Source organism: Suillus plorans (genome assembly GCF_016647745.1).
Source record: "Suillus plorans strain S12 chromosome Unknown HD556scaffold_24, whole genome shotgun sequence".
Lineage (NCBI taxonomy): Eukaryota > Fungi > Basidiomycota > Agaricomycetes > Boletales > Suillaceae > Suillus > Suillus plorans.
The window spans coordinates 336907-353671 of NW_024537408.1; the positions used below are offsets into that span (position 1 = coordinate 336907).

Here is a 16765-nt window from a genome sequence, read left to right on the forward strand (position 1 = left end):
CGAGACCTAAATCAGGCAAATCCGACCAAGTCCGATCGATGCATGACAAATCCATCTATTCAATCTACATAGTATGAATGAATTAATATGTGGGCAGCACAGTGTTTCTTGCGTTGTAGCGCGGAATGTTCACTGATCACAGTTGCACGAATATCGGATGTCATTTGATATGATGGGCTTTATTTGCAACAGAACTCCAATGGATAACGGAACCTTTTAAAGCTGCCAGGTCATAGTACAACGCCAACAGTGCACAGCTGTACAAGTATAGTTGATAATTATCTCACGTGACCACCATAACCTCCACGCGGTGTTCCGCTCGCTTATCTTGTGCTTACCATGTCTGCAGCAGCTCAGTTCGTGAGGCAGGGGAAAAAGGTGAAATTCAAACGTCGTTACGCGACCAACATACTCTTATTTTGAAACAAGATCGTTGCCATTGGCAGAAACTACTCTGACCACATCAAGGAGCTCAACAACGCCAAGACGAAAGAGCCTTTCTTCTTTTTCAAGCCTACGACGAGCTACCTCCCTACTGGGGGAAAGGTTGAAATTCCACGCGGCATCATAGCACACCATGAAGGTCCGCTTCGATATCATGCTCTTGTAACAGTCCTATGAATTCCAGCGCAGTTGAACTTGGCCTCGTAATCGGGAAAGGCGGTCGGGACATTTCCCAGGATGCAGCCGAGTCGCACATTGCAGGCTACGGTGAGCAAAATGCTTTGTGAATTGGATTGTGTGCTTATTAGGACACATAGCTTTGGCTGTCGACATGACTGCACGAAACATGCAGGACGAGGTGAAGAAGAAAGGTCTGCCTTGGTCTGCTGTGAAAGGCTTCGATACATTCACTCCCATTGGGTGTGTCATGAGAACACGTTATGTCGATATGTCTTGAACCTGTCATCAGGTCTTTTATCCCGAAGTCGTCCGTTTCGGATGCTCATGACCTCACACTCTCCCTGAAGGTTTGTCTTAATTATTGAGTGGGAGCTTCTCTTGACGTGATTCTTTGCACGCTAGATTAATGGTGCGATCAAGCAGAATGGTACGACTGGGGACATGATTTTCCGCATCCCGCGACTTATCGAACATATCTCTTCCATTGTGACATTGGAGGTTCGTCAGGATAACCGTGTCCGCACTCCTAATTTATTCACTCAAATGTGCAGGAGGGTGATCTCATCCTCACCGGAACTCCTTCTGGTGTTGGTCCTGTCAATCCAGGTGACAGCATTGAATGCGCTCTTGTTGACCCGACTGGTAAAGTACTTGACGAGCTGAAATTCACAGCAGAGTCAAGGAGTGGAGGGTATCAGTTCATGCCATAACTATCCTTTCACATACACCAAACGAGACAATGAATATAAGAAATATGTGCTGTGATATGTACACATGAACAGTAGAGCATCACCTAAGATAATGCACACAATACGCTATCAACACCGTTTTTAACTCCAGTCCTTACTTTTATCGGACTCCAGTCGACCATTCAAATCATCCAACGATATCGGATGCATTCCATTCGAGCTGTTTCCAGGGTTGCCGAACTCGTCCCCTTCTGATTCTGAACCGCTTGCCAAAGTCCAGCTCCCAGCAGTCGGGGTAAGCTCACCGTCATGGGTGCTGTCGTCTGAGCCCTGGAAATCTCCAAAGTCAAAGGAGTCATCAGATGAGAAAGACGATGAAATCGAGGAAGAAAAATTGAAGTGATCTGGGGAGGTTGCTGCTGCATCGGAAAATGGGCCGAAACCATCGTCCTGGAATGAATCTGTCAATAGTGCTCAACGAGAGAGAAGTAGAATTATTCACGTCCTCATATTTGACCCCGAAAGGATCATCAGCAAGCGCCTCCCTCAAAGCGCCGCAGGGGCCAGGATTGAATGCATCCTGGGGGACCGAATTACTTAAGGGAAACGATACAGTGGGGATGTACCTACGTCAAAACCACTCGAAGAAATTTCTTGTTGGTTTCCAGTATTTCTCCGAAGGGGTGGTCTTCCTAAATCAAATGTTGATTGAGCCAACCATCCGCCGTCTTCATCTTCGTCTTCATCCGAAGCATCAGATGATGCGTGAAACTGCTCCCTCGAATGCATCTCTTGAGCCAAGTAGCGAGCAAACTGGACAAATGTGAACAAATACTCGGTTTCCGAATAAAATAGGACATACTTGTGGAGGTCCAGCGCTATGGTCGTCATCCTCGTCGTCCATCGGCGCAGGACCGAAGTCAGCACTCGTTGCTCTTGATGGTCTTGTGGTCACAGATCTCCTAAATTCACCAGTAGTTCCAGGACCTGTAGTCGCAGCTGCACTCAACGATGAGCCACTGTCTTCTTCGTCAACCGTCCATCTACCACCAGCACGTGAATTTGAGGTAACGGTAGGCCTCCCTCCGCCAAGAAGGCTGGTATCCCGTTTCTTGGTCTCATTGAAGCGACCCGTCACGTACTCCTGCCAAGCAGGCTGAGGTGCATACTGTTCAACGATTAACCGGAGGTTGGGTGGATAATGCTCAAGAGCGCCAATAACGTCCTCTGCCACCTGGGTCAGATGGCCCATGTACCCAAGCCGAACACCTTTTGCTTTTGAGCTGGAGGAGTATAATTGAGATCATGCAACGGTGAGACGAAGTGTGGTACCTTTCTGCATCATTTCGCTTTTGACCATCGATGATGCGTTGCATGATGTGTGCATCCCGGAAGAGAGAGATCGACAATTCTTTGTTCAGTCCTCCATCAGTCCTGCCTGTGAGAATTTGATGGATGAAATCATAAACGGTGTTGTGCAAAAAGTTATTCCAAGGGAATTCGAAGAAGAGATCCTGGTCAGACGTGTGAGTACAATACCAGTACGGAAAAATGGTAGCTCACCAATAAGGTGCTCAAAACGTTGGCCTCCAAGAAGCGCATTTTTGTTTTCTCCCCTATCGAGAGACCTGACACGGTATCAGTGCTAACCATCCGCTTGGAGCTTCTGCGCGAACGTAAGGAGGGAGATTTTGCGGTGCTATCACTACTACTAGTCATGCTGGAAGTCCGTTTTGCAGTACCTTGAGCCGCAATCTCGGCAGGTGGAGGTAATGACGCTGCATTGAGCGAGGAAGGGACGATTATTGGAGGTTCCTGTGGCTGAAGATCTTCTGATTGCAGCTTCGGAGGATCATCCATCATAATCTCCTCCAGGACATCGTCATCCGAGCTGCCAGGTTCATCATCGCTCATGTCTTCATCCGAATCTAATAGCGAGGAACCTCGTGATCGGTTGGTGACAGGCAATTCCAATGCGGGCTCCACATCGTCATGGTTATCGTCCATTGTGTCCTGGTCTCTTTCATCTCCGGAACCAATTGCAATTACACGCGCAAGATGCTCCAGAGATGATAGCCCGCCTTGTAATCGACCTTGCTTATCATAAAGATCGCTATACTCCCCGGGACGGTTTAATATGGCCATATTGGAGCAATGCAGGAGTTCAGCATACAACTCGCATATCCGAAATCGTTCGAAGGTGAGAGGCGTGATCACACCTACAGTTGTGGGTATGGGACCTTGCTAGGGGGAAAGGTCACGTCGAGAGTTCGAGTGATAACCGACAGACTCACCAAAGATCGTGGTCGACGAAGATATTTCTCGAAGGTCGCGAGTCGTTCGCCCATAATTTCTAGCAAGGGACCCAGGTGAACCACACCCATTCTGTCCGACATCTCCTTCATGGACTCCTCAAGCTTCGCGCGCCCGTTTTCAGCCCCTGCCAGCTGTTGTTGAATATGAATTAGCCGATTTCGCAGGGTATGAAAGAGGTATGGTTCGAAATAATCTGAATTGTTTTTCCGAATAAGTTCAATGACCACAGATATCGAGTGGACAACAGAAGAGAGAGAGGTGTCGAGATTTGGGAGCTCTGGGGTGGAATGATCAGTAGAATCGTCATCATGGATCGCTTTCTGGCCTTCAGCTTCGGCTAATGGACTGAAATCGCTTAATATGTAATCGGTTAATGTTGAAACGCTCTCGGGCCGTGCCAGCTCCCTGGAAAAAAGGTTTGAAGCAACTCCATTCTGCAGACCATCCGTAAGTCCCGGTGCAGGTGACGCAGTAGCCATGGAAAGTATCCCCTTGATCAATTCTGAAACCACTGTGTGCATGTCGCTGGTGTGCGCCGGGGAAAGCAGCTCAACCAATCTGCCCATGAGGTTCTCCGACGAAAGCCACTGAATTGCGATACTGGGTAAGCTGCCACGCAGAATGCTGCATATAAGAGCATACTTCAAGAACCCCTGCACCACCTGGGACTTCGTCCAGCTGAATAATGCGGACAATAAGGTCAACTACGGATGGCGTCTCGACGTGTCGCAAGAGGCGCTCCACGACATATGGTTGGGATTGGATGAAGGCGAGCATCTGAGCACATAGCTCTGGGTTCGTCAGAGGACGGCGGTGAAAAGATAGGTATTCACCTCCGCCGGCTTCTTGGTGAGAAAGACAGCATTAATCTTGGCAAAGTGAGAAGCCATGACCATCTCCGTCTTCATCTCTTCAGGCGACTTGTCGAGAACCGTTTCCCAGAACGGTGTCAGCAGCTGGTCCGACGAATTGACGCAGGTTTCCACTATCGACCATATTTCACTGCAGAGAACTTCTGTAGCGACATACGGATACCTAGAATTGATTAGTGGAGATGCCCATGAGGCAGAGTACCGGAGATAAGGCTTACTTGAACCGTCCTCGTTCCTCTTCGCCTGGAATCTGACCAGTCACATACCCCAGAAGTCTTTTCAGGACGTCTACACGCTGAAAGTAGTCGATGAGCCGCGTGTTCTGTGACTTGCATTCCTGTAGTAGATCGTCTTCGTCTAGAATTGCCTCTAATGAAACATCATCCTTGTCCAGTAGACTGTCGATGGAGGATGTGTTGTGAAATCCGAATCTACTCAAGAATAGAGTTCACAATGTATTCAAACCCCACAATATGTGGAAAGGGAAAAAATTTACCTCCAGAACATGGAAGCGGAACGATGTTGTTGAAACTGAGGAATAGAGCTGAGGTGAGCGTAGACTGTCGGGGCCTGTGTATAGTTGTTACTAAGATTGGTACTCCAAACACAAGTCCCGACAACATGTAGTTAAAATTTCAGAAAGGACCCAAAGTCCATCAGTTGGTATGTGATTAACACGATTGTCCAAGGTTGTAGTATATAAGTCAACAAATGTAAGGGATAATGATCGCATCAAAACTTCACCAGTTGTCAGCACGCGATCTGTCATGAATCGGATAGTTTAACCACTTACCCGAATCTGATAACTCCCGCTCGCTTTGGTGAGGTAGCGCACCCACTTGATGCTGTGATAATTGCTTTTCTCAAAGACTTTGAGAAACCGAACGATCAGACCAGATGCGGTGAGCATCAAAACTTCAAAGTCGACGTCAATAGGTGGCCGAGCCCAAACTTGCCGAGTGGTAGTGCTAGTAAGACCAGCGGTCGCGCTGAAGGTGCACTCCTGTCCACCCTGAATCCGAGGAATCCTGGGCGCAATATAAGCAGAAGTCATCTCAAGTTGACCAGGTGACATACTTCCATACGACCACGTTTTCGGCCGGTACATACTTAGCCTTGCCATTTGCAACTTTGCAGTCCACGCCCGTCGTGTTCAATGGTGTCGGTATCCGTAAAACCACGTTGGTGGCAGACAGCTTGTTCCCAAAATTGGCTTTCACGGAAATGTTGTACGATACTTGTGTGGTTCCAATCTCATTTACCGTAGGGATCACTCGCAAAGGCAACTTAACATTTGACGTCGAGCGGTACCTGTATAACGTTTTTTTTCAGTGGTTGGTTGTGGGACTGAGAAGTATAAATTTGACTCGCCTCATCAGTTCAAATTCGCCATCAGGAGGAACAAAGCTTATCGTGCGGGTTGAGTCGAATTCATTAAGCCGAACACACTGGTGGAAACGACAGTCGTCCAGCTCTACCGCGTCGCTTGCCCCGCCTTGGCTGTTCTTATCGATGACGAGCTTGTCGTTGAGACCGAATTTACATTCTGGCGTCCCAGACAGATACGCGCGCATTTGAATATGCCCATCTACATCGGCACGAAGGACAGTCCCTAGAGAACAATCGTTAGCATCGCGCACGATGCACAAGAGGAAGTCGTCATCACCTTTTGCACTCATGCTTAGATTGACAGTCTCCACCACGTCTACAAATGCTTCATTCTTCTTGTACTTCACATCCCCACGTCGCCAACTTGTCGCTCCTGTAGCTTGTGTAGTGATTTTCGAGGACTCCTCCTAAAGTCCCATCAGCTGAATGTCGACCAACCAGCAAAGGAAAATGCAAACAGCTGCTATAGCCGAAGATATTACACTTTCTGTGGTAATATAAGATTTGAGGGTGTCGATCTCGCTGTTCTGAGGGTATCCGTAGTCACTGATTTCTGTAGAGCATCATTGGTGAAGCACCATCTAGACAAATGAAAGCACCTTACCATCAATTAATTCGTATATTAGCACGAAGTTGTTCTTGACTGATTCCTCGTCTACTTTTCCAAAATATGATTTGGCGATACTAATGAAACGGTAGCAAAATTCAAAGACGAGGGCGGCATTTGCGTTTGTCCTGAGCTGATGATTAGCGCGGCAAATGCAGCTAGATGTATTGAACACACTTTGTCACGCAGACAACGTAGAGGTTGTTCACCCGCACATGAAAGAAACTGGTCGAACCCAACGTTATGATGGGAGATCGTACATCACTGTTAGATACTACTTGTATCCGGAATACGTCTGCGATGGACCGCCTATAATGCATAAGACGAGTACGGCGTGAATAGAAAATGATCCTACTTGAAGTCTGTCCGATACAGTCTGGATATGAGAACCTTGGCGCCACGAATTCCGAGTCGTTATAAAGAGAAGGCAGTGAGTGATAAGACAACCAAGCGCACCTCTCCCTTCTGATTGAATATGAAGAATGCCTAGACGTAACGCTTAGCACTGTCGATGCAAGTGTTGAAAACGACTAACAGAAATCATGAATATGTGACCAGGTCCGACTCTTTGCTGAATGGTTTGCGGAAGTATGTAATGACAACGGATGGAAATCTCACGTCCATCCGATGACCAAAAAGGAAAACCCCTCTTACCGCTCTGAGGACACCGTGGTTGTTCAACGTTCAATTTCCTTTCATAAGTTAGCGTACAGTGTAGAACAGTCTATCCTCGCGTGTTATATATGCAGTTTAAGAGTGCGCCCGACTTTCAACAGCTCAACGTTGTTGTTCTGGTCGTATCGCTCCACACTCAGCCGATACTCCGATCACCAGAATGGCTGAAACTTGACCATAGTTCCAAATTATACATGACTTTGTCCTGGATGTCATGCAGCAGCAGCTCCTCGCTTTACTGCCTATACATAACCCAGCTGAAGTACTTTTTTGACTATTTCGATATTGATGGGCTCCGTCTGAAGGGGCGCATGAGCCACCGATGGTGATAAGATCTCCATGTACTCTGTGCTTTCCAAGAAAGTATTGATCTGTGCGTCTCAATTGGATAAACGCCCGGTAGAGGTGTTGAATCAGGCGAGCATGAACGACTCGTCGAATGGCATCTTCTACTCTGTACTTGGCAACAGATTCATCCATCTGCTTGCACCCTTGTTCGTCTGAATTGCCTCGAACGCGTTCTATGAAGGGGCGCTACAAAATGGTGTCACTGCTCCCGAACGTCTTCACAATAGCATCGATTTCTTCTTCGCCCCGGGCATCCCAGTGCTCATCTAGGACCTCTACGAGAACCTTGGTCGGGAGAAAACACCCTCCGGAAGCACCTCGCTCCTCCGTAAAGGTTTCCATGTCCTCATCCCTCAGTTGCACCTGCCTGACATTGATCGCAGGACGGAAGTATCCAACACGGGGATGATCCTGACCAAGTTCTTCAAGTCAGGTTTCTTACCTGCCCCAATCTGAGGGCCAGCGTTCCTGTATTGGCAACCAATGCATTTCAATAAGAACGACTCGCTACACCATGTTTGTTGTATGTCCCGGTCGTTGCAGTACACTAGGTCGACCATGCTCGTGATGTGACACCATGGGGACGAAATACTAGTCAGATATTGAACAATGTCTTCTGGGAGCAACATCAAATTACATACGTATCTTCAACCTTTGTACGTGGGTGATATCTTCAGTAAAAAAATTCGGAAGGGAAAGGCCACTTAGTTGGTGCGCGGAGGAGTAGGACTTATCGGTTGAGTTTGTGAAAGACATGGAAAGCACCTTGTAAGAACAGCAAAGCAGCCAATGTCTGGAACATGTTCAATGTCCAACGGAGACGGGTGTTTAGTCGTAGCAGAAGCATTGGCACTTCCGGCCTGCAACGTTGCTGGCGTAGTTTCGTCGACCACATTGGATGTCCCCGCTGGTGGCGTGCTGCTGCTTGAGGCGCCAGCGTGGGCTTGCTTGCGAGGAGGACATTGCAGCTGCAACAACCTATCCCTTTTTCCACTGTGGGCATTAGCAGTGCGCTGCGAGACAATATCAACGTCACTACATGAATGTCAAAAAGTCAGGAAAGCTTACATATTTGCCTCGCGTTGCAGAGACGTCCACAAGGGGAACCTCGCGTGGGCGAGGTGTTTGGTCCTGGGAAGCGGAGGAGCGAGAAAAGATATGATCTACCACGTTTTTGATTTTGGAGCCTTTGGCGTTGCGCGTAGTGCCGGCGCGATTGTTGCTTCCAGTTGGATCAAACTATCAAAGGATAGTGAGACGTGCATCAGGTCTACTGTATCATATGGACTTGCATCATCGAAGAATCTACTAGTCGGAATTGGAGCGCGTCTTGGGCGAGGCCGTGGGTCCGGGATGGTGTTCTGCAGGACTGAAATTAGGGATTGTGCAAAACCACGAGCGTGCAAGCGGCGTACCTTGAGAATTTTCTGAGTGGACTATATGACAGGTCAGCGGGCGTGAAGTATGATACGACGAGATAATTTGCTCACCTGTTGAAGCTCCTTCTCTGACTCACTCAAAGGAGCTGTCCATGTGCGAGCATGGTTGTCAGCACAGCCAGTCGCGATGAGTTTGCTGTCCTCGGAAAATGCCACACACCAGACTTCATCAGGGTGCTCGAGTGGCTCGCCGATGGGTTCGAATGTGGTTAGGTCAAAGAACCGCGTCGTCTTGTCATATGATGTGGTGGCGAATTTGGCGCCATTTGGAGCAATGGCTAGTGAGAAAAAGAAGTCGGTGTGCGCGTCGAACTGTTTGATGATATCTCCGGTGGTAGCATCTGATATTCGGAATTTCGGATGTCATTCAGGTTTCCACTGACGAGACGGAGACCATCTGAAGTGAATGCGACTCGCCACGCCCGCTGTTCTATTTTCAGCAACTCTTCTCCACTTGCTGAATTCCAAATGATGATATGCTTCTCTCAGTCTCTGCGCCTGCTACTACATAGTTTTGTTCCATCGGAGGAGTACGACACCGAGTTTGGATCACTGCCCACTTTGAGTGGACCAAGGACTATTTTTCCCGTCTTCCTCTTCCACACGCATACCATGTTGTCCCATGATGCACTTGCAAATGTCTTGTTGTCCGGTGCAAATATGATGCCGTCAACCACATTCTCATGGCCCTTAAACGAGACGGGCACTCTTTTGAGCTCTGTCTTGTTTGTCACAACTTCCCAGACCAGGATGCTTCCATTCCGTCCTCCACTCGCTATCCAACGTCCATCAGGGGACGCCGAGACCGCGCAGACTCTGTCATCGTGTCCCAACAAGGGCTCTCCCACTTGTTTCCCCGTGTCCAGATCCCACACCCGAAGACTGTCGTCGGCTGAGCCAGTGACAAGGAGACGGGTATTGAGGATGAAAGCTACTTCGTGCACAAATCCCTCATGACCCTTGAGTGTCAGTTTAGCAGACTGGGCGGGCGCTTTTGTAGATGCTTTGTGGGTGGTGACCGCCATTCAATCTTGTTCCGCGTCTCGGTTAGCAGGAATACTGAGGGAGCAGCAATCACTTACATGCGCTATAGTGAGTAGTCGTTAAGTTGCATCTTCTGTAAGATACTGACTATCCCTGCACCCTGACTCTGTCGGCTTTGCTGTAGACACGTGGTATCCTGCATACGGATCATTTTCAGCGCTTCTTCCAGGAGTTTTCTTCGGTAGGCGCCGTAGGCGTCTGTCGTAACTAATATAATTTCCCGAGTCAGTCGACCCAAGATCTCTTCTTACATTCATCTTGTACTAATAAGTGACAACATAGATGTCGCGAATCAATCGCTTGATATTGGTTGGCTGTGGTAATAGCACCTCCGAGTCAGGCTAAGAGAGAACGAGATTGGTCGCCCTTCCACAGTAGGACGTGCGGTTTTTGCTATATGATTAAGTGCCCCCGACATCTCGCATTGATCTAGACAGAGATAAATGGTCAGTAACATTTGAGTTTCCCGAAGAACATACTTATATGATAGGATCACCGTGTAGATGATATTTTAGCTGAGGTGCAATGTTTTTTTTTTGCCAATAATACACCTCGGGTGTGCGCTTGCTAGGCGTTCTTGTGACTTCGCAATGCTGCTGCTGCAACATGAATGCCGTTTCGTCCTTCGGTATCGCTGCCCCTATCCGTTATATAAATACTTATCAACCCTTCATCCAATAAACTAGCTCAAAAGAATATACATCTCATACCATCACGCAGCACAGTCAATTCTGCAACTTGAGCCCATCTGCCATTCTCCCTCGTAAAGCACTCTACTTTGTCACAAAAGAACTCGGAATAATCGTGTTACTAATGTGTGCTCATTTGCCTGCCTGACAACCAACCGTCAATCCATGTGTGCTAACTCATTGCGCACGGACCCATAAAGGCAAATGATCATCATGACATTTGCGGTGACCTTCACGCATGATCCACGTAGATCTCGTGGCAAAGCACAGGTATCACTCAACGAATTGGTATCGTCTAATGGATCAACATAATTATTTCCCTATCCCCCAGGTAATATGGCTTCGCTCGGGGAAACACTGGATTTGAACCCGTTCTTGCCCGGCAGAGGCCATTCCTTTATCCGAACCTCACGAATAGGTCGAGTGCCATTTCCATGCGGTATGTAGTCCGAAATGCGCACTATTGTCGGATTACGGAATATGGTCCTGTAGCATGGTTATATAAAAGATGATGACGGTTGTACGTTTAATCCACCCATTTTATCCCTTCTAGCGTTCTCCGGAGATGGCGCGCAGCCTAGTCGTCGCCAGTATTGGTTTACTCTGTTCGAGCTCTTTCGCATCAGCCCTTTCGTGGAACGCGACAGAATACATGTTTGTATTTGGAGACTCGTACAGCACCGATGGATACAACATCTCTGCTGGTATCAACTCACCAGTCCCGGGATATGTAAGCATTTGGCCTGTGTTTTGACTGTTTCTTTGACCGACCTCATATCATCAGACTTCATCAGATGGTCAGAACTGGGTTCAATTTTTGAGTAAGTAACAAGAGAAAGGAACACTATACTCTGTATCTGACACCGCAATAGCCGGTACATACAACCAAAAGGCCGTGAAGGTGATAGTAGTATAATGCACTTATCTGGCTGGTATACTGATATATGAAGTCCAGACCTTCGACTTGGCGTACAGTGGTGCAACAATAGATGCAGCCCTTGTTCCACCTTATCGACCCACTGTGCTGTGTGTATAGTCCTTCTATTCGGTCGTTGTCTGAATGATATTTGCAGCTCTGTGGTTGATCAGGTGGCTCAATTCGACAAGTACCTAGCATCCAAGCCTTCTGGCGCCGCATGGGACAGTACAAACAGTCTGTTCGCTGTGTGGATTGGGATAAATGATATTGTAAGTATATTCCGCACAATCCCGTGAATTTCGAATAGTTAAATTTATATATCCAGGGAAACTCTGAAAGCTGGGTGGGTTATTCTCATTGTACTCGGGATGGGAATAGTAATTGTCGCTGATCGCTTTGTACCCAGACCAACATCACTCGAGTTAAATTCTATGGAACTCTCATGGACCGTCTGTTTTCCCAGGTAAGGAGGGTTGTACCCGGAGCGTTCGATATGCTATTGACATCCTTAAATCAGGTTGAAGATTTGCACTCAAAGGGCGCTCGATCGTTCTTGTTCCTCACTGTTCCATCTGTGAATCGCGCACCCCTCTACATCCAGCAGGGTCCAAAGGCTGCAGCGAAAATGGGCACCAACGTTGCTGAGTACAATACGCAACTCACGCAATCCGTACGAACCTTCAAATCCAAGCACCCGGACCTTGACACCGTCACTGTGGTGGACACTCAGCCCATCTTCAACGTACTTCTTGACAACTGGCAGACTTTCGGTTTCGTGAATGTCACTGGTTACTGCGAAGCTTACGAAAATGGCACTCCCACTACCACGTACCAGGTTGAGGATTGTGCACCTGTGTCGAACTACTTGTAAGTTAATTCGAAAGTCCTAGGCGATTCTAATGGTGTTGTTTTATAGCTGGCTTAACGATCTGCACCCACTATTCACTGTTCACAAGTACGCTCCTGAAGTTGAATGTTTGATTGTTCCTGATGATAGTATTTCTATCTAGCATTTTGGCAAAGGCGGTCTCCACCGCCCTTAGTGGTTACCCTGCCACGCAGATCGCCATCTAAACCTGAATCCTCGTCACCACTTTTATACAACGTTCGGTTGAGCCGTAGGGTGTGTGATCTCGGCTATTCTCAAAACAGTCAAGAGTTAGCGGAATTTGTACATGACCCAAGTTCACTGTTGACTGGAGCGAAGACGTGGGCTAGCCAATTCTGAAGTCGTGCGTCCGTATGGTGGTCAAATGTTTCAATGAGAATCTAGCAGAACCATCTGGCTTGAAGAGTTGCGAAAGACATAATTGAGCATGTTGCGAAGATGACCAGTCCATTCAGGCAGAAGACGCATTCAGGAACAGAGACTACAGCCGAATAGATAGACCTAGATGAGCAACACGTAGAAACCTATCCTCAAATCTGATGGTGCCTGACATCATGGGTCGTATTGGAGACGCGCTGGTTGAGAATTGGCCGTCAGTGTCTATGGCGAGGATTTAGGGACAGTAGGATGTCGACTTGACCACCACCCGGCATAGCGCATGTAAGTGTCTGCTCCCCGTTCAACACTCCTGCTGACTGAGACACTAGACAAGATTGAATGGCGATCACCACTACTCGGACTGACGCTCAAGAGTCATGGAGAATTGATGAACGAGCTTTCATCCTCGATACCCGTGTCCTCCTCAACTAGCTCGGTCGACAGGCGTCTCCGAGTGTGGAATCTGGACAAGTTGGAAATAAGTGGAGCCCTTGTTGGGTCACGATGACACTGTCTAAACGGTTGCGGGATCCTCATAAGGGTGTTGGGTTGTGAGCGGAGGAGGGAATGGAAAAATCCTGATCTGGAAAGTTCAGTCTGTCTCGTGTAAGGACTATGAGGGTGTGGTTCGCGATGTCGTGTTTGTGCCAGACAGCGAGACATTTGCACGTGCATCATGGGACGAAACGGTATGCGTACGGAGGAGAGAGACGAGAAAATCCAGTCCTTGGGCCACTCAGAATCACTGGCAGCTGGGAAAATGTGGTGTCGTACACCCTACGATGAGATAACATTAGCAGCAGAGAAGTACACCATGACCGTGGTATCATTTGGAATGCAGAGACCGGAGAAAATAAAGGAGCGGGGCATGGTGAGTCGTAATCAGATCTACATCAGTGAAAACACGAATCTCAGATGGCAGACTCATCATCAAAACAGTCTGATGCATACAGCTTCTACCCACTACCCATTGTGAGGTATGGGTTAGTATTAGTCACTGAATAATATCGCAGAGGCCGTCCGGCTTATGATAAAACAATCGGCTTCATCCAGAAAGCTAAGGATGCCGCGGGAAGGGAGGCACCGGCCTTAGGATGACTCACCTGCGGCCTGCCAACTAACATCATAGTCTTCGAGTAGTCACGTGTGTAATGAAATTCTACCTGATTAAAATACATCACCTGCGTGTCGACGGAAAGAGCTCTGCAATGTGTGGAGAGTTTTTTTTATCAGCATGGACGCCATCTGAACGCGCAAGCTGGAAAAAAAATCAACACCTTTGCAAAAAAAGACACTATTGGCTATGGTTCGTACCATGCCCATTTTCCTTAACTCATACTATGCCTGGCGCCAGTATATGTCATATAGCTGCGGCATAAATATAGAAATTATCTTTCTCTCTTGCCAAGTACGTGATACCTTCTTCGGATCATGTCGTAGACTCTATTTGAATTATGTATCCCTTGCAAAGTCCACTGTTGGCGCTCAACTCGCCACCAAACTCATCTCCTACCGCCTTCGCCAGAACATCATGAGTACCGACCCAAACAACTCTTTTGCAACTCCAAGAGGAGTCGTCGTTCATCATGTGACTCATCCCGAGAGGGACAATGAGTTCCGTGCTACAGCGGTTTCTAGTGAATTCCTCAAAGCGAACCAGAAAATGTTTCGCGTACAATGTACGCAGTGTCAAATGTCATTGGAGAAACCTTTGAAATGTGCAAAGGTAACGGTCAAATATCCAGATGATGTTACAGGCGTTCTCACTTCTCAGCGTCGCAAATTTCTTTTAGTGTAAGAGCGTTTGGTATTGCTCAAAAGAGGTAGGATTTGCGACTGGAACGACACAACTATTTGAAGCACTGACATGTCACGGTCCAGTGTCAAAGGAAACACTGGTGAGAATGCCGCCTATGATTGACACTTACTCCAGCCTTGACACCCTATGATAGGCCCACCCACAAACCGAGGTGCCACGAAGTCGAACGCTCCTCGGGAACCCTCAAATTCATACGAATGTTCATTCTGAACCCGATACTCATGGGGCTCCTCAAAATTGGTGCTGTCATCGACTGTGGCCTGCTTGACAATCCCCGGATCGGATTCGACGTGCCGTTCGGGGTGCGCGTTGATATTGCCATTGAGCCAAGTAATATCCTAGACTTCGTTGGATTGTATTTGGGCAGCAAATCTCTTGGGGAGAAGCTTCAAGGAATGGTGCAGCTCAATGCCATGATGTCATGGGAACTTACGTCTGAGCGGGTAGGCAAATGGCGTGAGGCTCGGGCAAGGCATGACGCAGAGGGTTTTGCCCAAGATCCTGTTGGACTCGTAGATTTCATCGATGCTAACTGCACAAAGGACTTTGGGAATGCAATGACCGCTGAGTTGCACATCCTACCTGGTATCCTTGACATGGCAAAGCCACGAGAACATGTATTGGGCGTCTCTGCTATCACGGGCGCAGAAATTAGGAAACCCATGAGTGCTATGACATGGCTAGAGTAAGTTCTCTGTTCTTATTTTCTCAATACCCCTTACATTGCATAGGACCATCAACATGCATATCCGTGCAGATAAAGATAATCAGCTGCTCTTACGTACTGAGATGACAGATCAAGATAAGGAAATTATTCGCGCTGCAGGTCGCAACGAGGACACATATCTGGCCCGCCTTGTTGAAACGAAGATGCAAAGAGAACACCTGTATGCCAATATTGTGCAACGACGCACTGAGTAGTTTACATAATGTGAGCAAACATTCTAGGCTACTCGCCAGTCTTTCTGAATCTTCGCATCAAAACAAGGAAATTTTGGCACGAGCGATCTGTATCCTCTTCCTTGTGACTTTCAAGTCAGTCTTGTACTGTGTTTCATCCCATCGATGGGGCCTTAGTTCTTATGTTGTATCTGCCGAAAATTTGACATCTTGAAGATGCTTGCAGCTCTATGTAGTCGAAGATTCAGTCCATATGGCTACCAGCACGATCTTGATCAGTCTTGGCCCTCATATACGAGTTCTTTCATCTTATCATCTTTACTGACGTCGCAAATTGACAATATAATCGCTGGAAGATCTTGCATGGCCAGGTGTTCTGCAGGATTCCAAATACTTTGTGTGTTTAAATATAAATATGCAGACGATATCTCTCGGCTGGGTGAGTCATTCTCATCATGCCTGTATTGGGAGTCTTCATCCCTGATCCATTTGCATCCAGACAAATATCACTCAAATTGAATTTTATGATGGAAAGTCTGTTTTCCCAGGTGGTGAAGATTGTACGTGAAGCGTTTGACCTTATTGCATCAGGTTGAGGATCTGTACTCAAAGGGTGCTTGATGGTTGTTCCTCACTCATACAGCTATCGATCGCGCAACCCTCTTCATCGAATGGGGTCCTGACGCTGCAGCGAAAATGGGCACTGATATTGCTGGGTACAATGTGCAGCCCACGGATTCTGTGTGAACCTTCAAATCCAAGCACCCATCTTGAGACCGTCACTGGTTGACACTCCTCACATCTACAATGCCCTGCTTGACGACTGACAGACTTTCGGTTTCATGAACGTCACTGGTTACTGCAGAGCTTAAGAGGATGGCATTCACACTCAGGGTTGTGCACCTGCGTCGAGCTACTTGTAGGTCAGTTCAAGGCTCCCAGTCGATTCTAATGGTGTTGTTTTGTAGCCGGCTCAGTGCTTTGCACCCACTGTTCACTGTTCACTGTTCACAGGTATGCTCCTGCTGTTATGTGCCTGATTGTTCCTGATGGCACTCTTTCTGTCTAGCATTTTAGCAAATGAACCAGAGAAGAGTTGCTGACAATAGAACAGCGGGCATTGCGGCTCGCGAGTCCCATTCACTCTAAATGGTTTCCGTGCTGTCAG

At 47.7% G+C, this 16765-nt stretch overlaps 5 protein-coding genes across 5 annotated transcripts; 3 read left to right on the forward strand and 2 right to left on the reverse strand.

Annotated features, from left to right (window-relative positions):
- The first annotated feature begins 228 nt into the window (after nucleotides 1-228).
- On the forward strand, nucleotides 229-1415 carry HD556DRAFT_405710 (uncharacterized protein). The gene is made up of 7 exons (XM_041310517.1): nucleotides 229-378; nucleotides 430-583; nucleotides 634-711; nucleotides 762-864; nucleotides 914-971; nucleotides 1027-1122; nucleotides 1176-1415. Exons 1-7 carry the CDS (start codon nucleotides 340-342, stop codon nucleotides 1332-1334), a joined length of 687 nt encoding a protein of 228 aa, XP_041160894.1. The 5' UTR covers nucleotides 229-339; the 3' UTR covers nucleotides 1335-1415.
- HD556DRAFT_405764 (SIT4 phosphatase-associated protein-domain-containing protein) lies at nucleotides 1371-5116 on the reverse strand. The gene is made up of 12 exons (XM_041310518.1): nucleotides 4998-5116; nucleotides 4720-4932; nucleotides 4463-4664; nucleotides 4272-4406; nucleotides 3608-4216; nucleotides 3056-3557; nucleotides 2877-2941; nucleotides 2646-2827; nucleotides 2176-2596; nucleotides 1944-2126; nucleotides 1816-1893; nucleotides 1371-1763 (listed from the first exon to the last, which is right to left on the reverse strand). Exons 1-12 carry the CDS (start codon nucleotides 5006-5008, stop codon nucleotides 1455-1457), a joined length of 2910 nt encoding a protein of 969 aa, XP_041160895.1. The 5' UTR covers nucleotides 5009-5116; the 3' UTR covers nucleotides 1371-1454.
- Nucleotides 5069-7101, reverse strand: HD556DRAFT_1367423 (AP-2 complex subunit mu-domain containing protein). The gene is made up of 11 exons (XM_041302839.1): nucleotides 7033-7101; nucleotides 6954-6983; nucleotides 6853-6887; nucleotides 6675-6806; nucleotides 6495-6625; nucleotides 6349-6443; nucleotides 6168-6297; nucleotides 5873-6113; nucleotides 5579-5812; nucleotides 5295-5529; nucleotides 5069-5239 (listed from the first exon to the last, which is right to left on the reverse strand). Exons 1-11 carry the CDS (start codon nucleotides 7039-7041, stop codon nucleotides 5234-5236), a joined length of 1278 nt encoding a protein of 425 aa, XP_041160896.1. The 5' UTR covers nucleotides 7042-7101; the 3' UTR covers nucleotides 5069-5233.
- Nucleotides 7102-10885: 3784 nt separating this feature from the next.
- HD556DRAFT_1474316 (carbohydrate esterase family 16 protein) lies at nucleotides 10886-13046 on the forward strand. Its single transcript, XM_041308497.1, has 10 exons — nucleotides 10886-11422; nucleotides 11477-11513; nucleotides 11565-11593; nucleotides 11648-11718; nucleotides 11766-11880; nucleotides 11937-11954; nucleotides 12018-12074; nucleotides 12129-12478; nucleotides 12528-12566; nucleotides 12622-13046. Exons 1-10 carry the CDS (start codon nucleotides 11258-11260, stop codon nucleotides 12683-12685), a joined length of 945 nt encoding a protein of 314 aa, XP_041160897.1. The 5' UTR covers nucleotides 10886-11257; the 3' UTR covers nucleotides 12686-13046.
- Nucleotides 13047-14251: 1205 nt separating this feature from the next.
- On the forward strand, nucleotides 14252-15966 carry HD556DRAFT_1367453 (uncharacterized protein). The gene is made up of 5 exons (XM_041302840.1): nucleotides 14252-14604; nucleotides 14672-14701; nucleotides 14760-14776; nucleotides 14831-15382; nucleotides 15429-15966. The coding sequence occupies exons 1-5, from the start codon at nucleotides 14410-14412 to the stop codon at nucleotides 15616-15618; spliced, it is 984 nt and encodes a 327-aa protein (XP_041160898.1). The 5' UTR covers nucleotides 14252-14409; the 3' UTR covers nucleotides 15619-15966.
- Nucleotides 15967-16765: the final 799 nt, after the last annotated feature.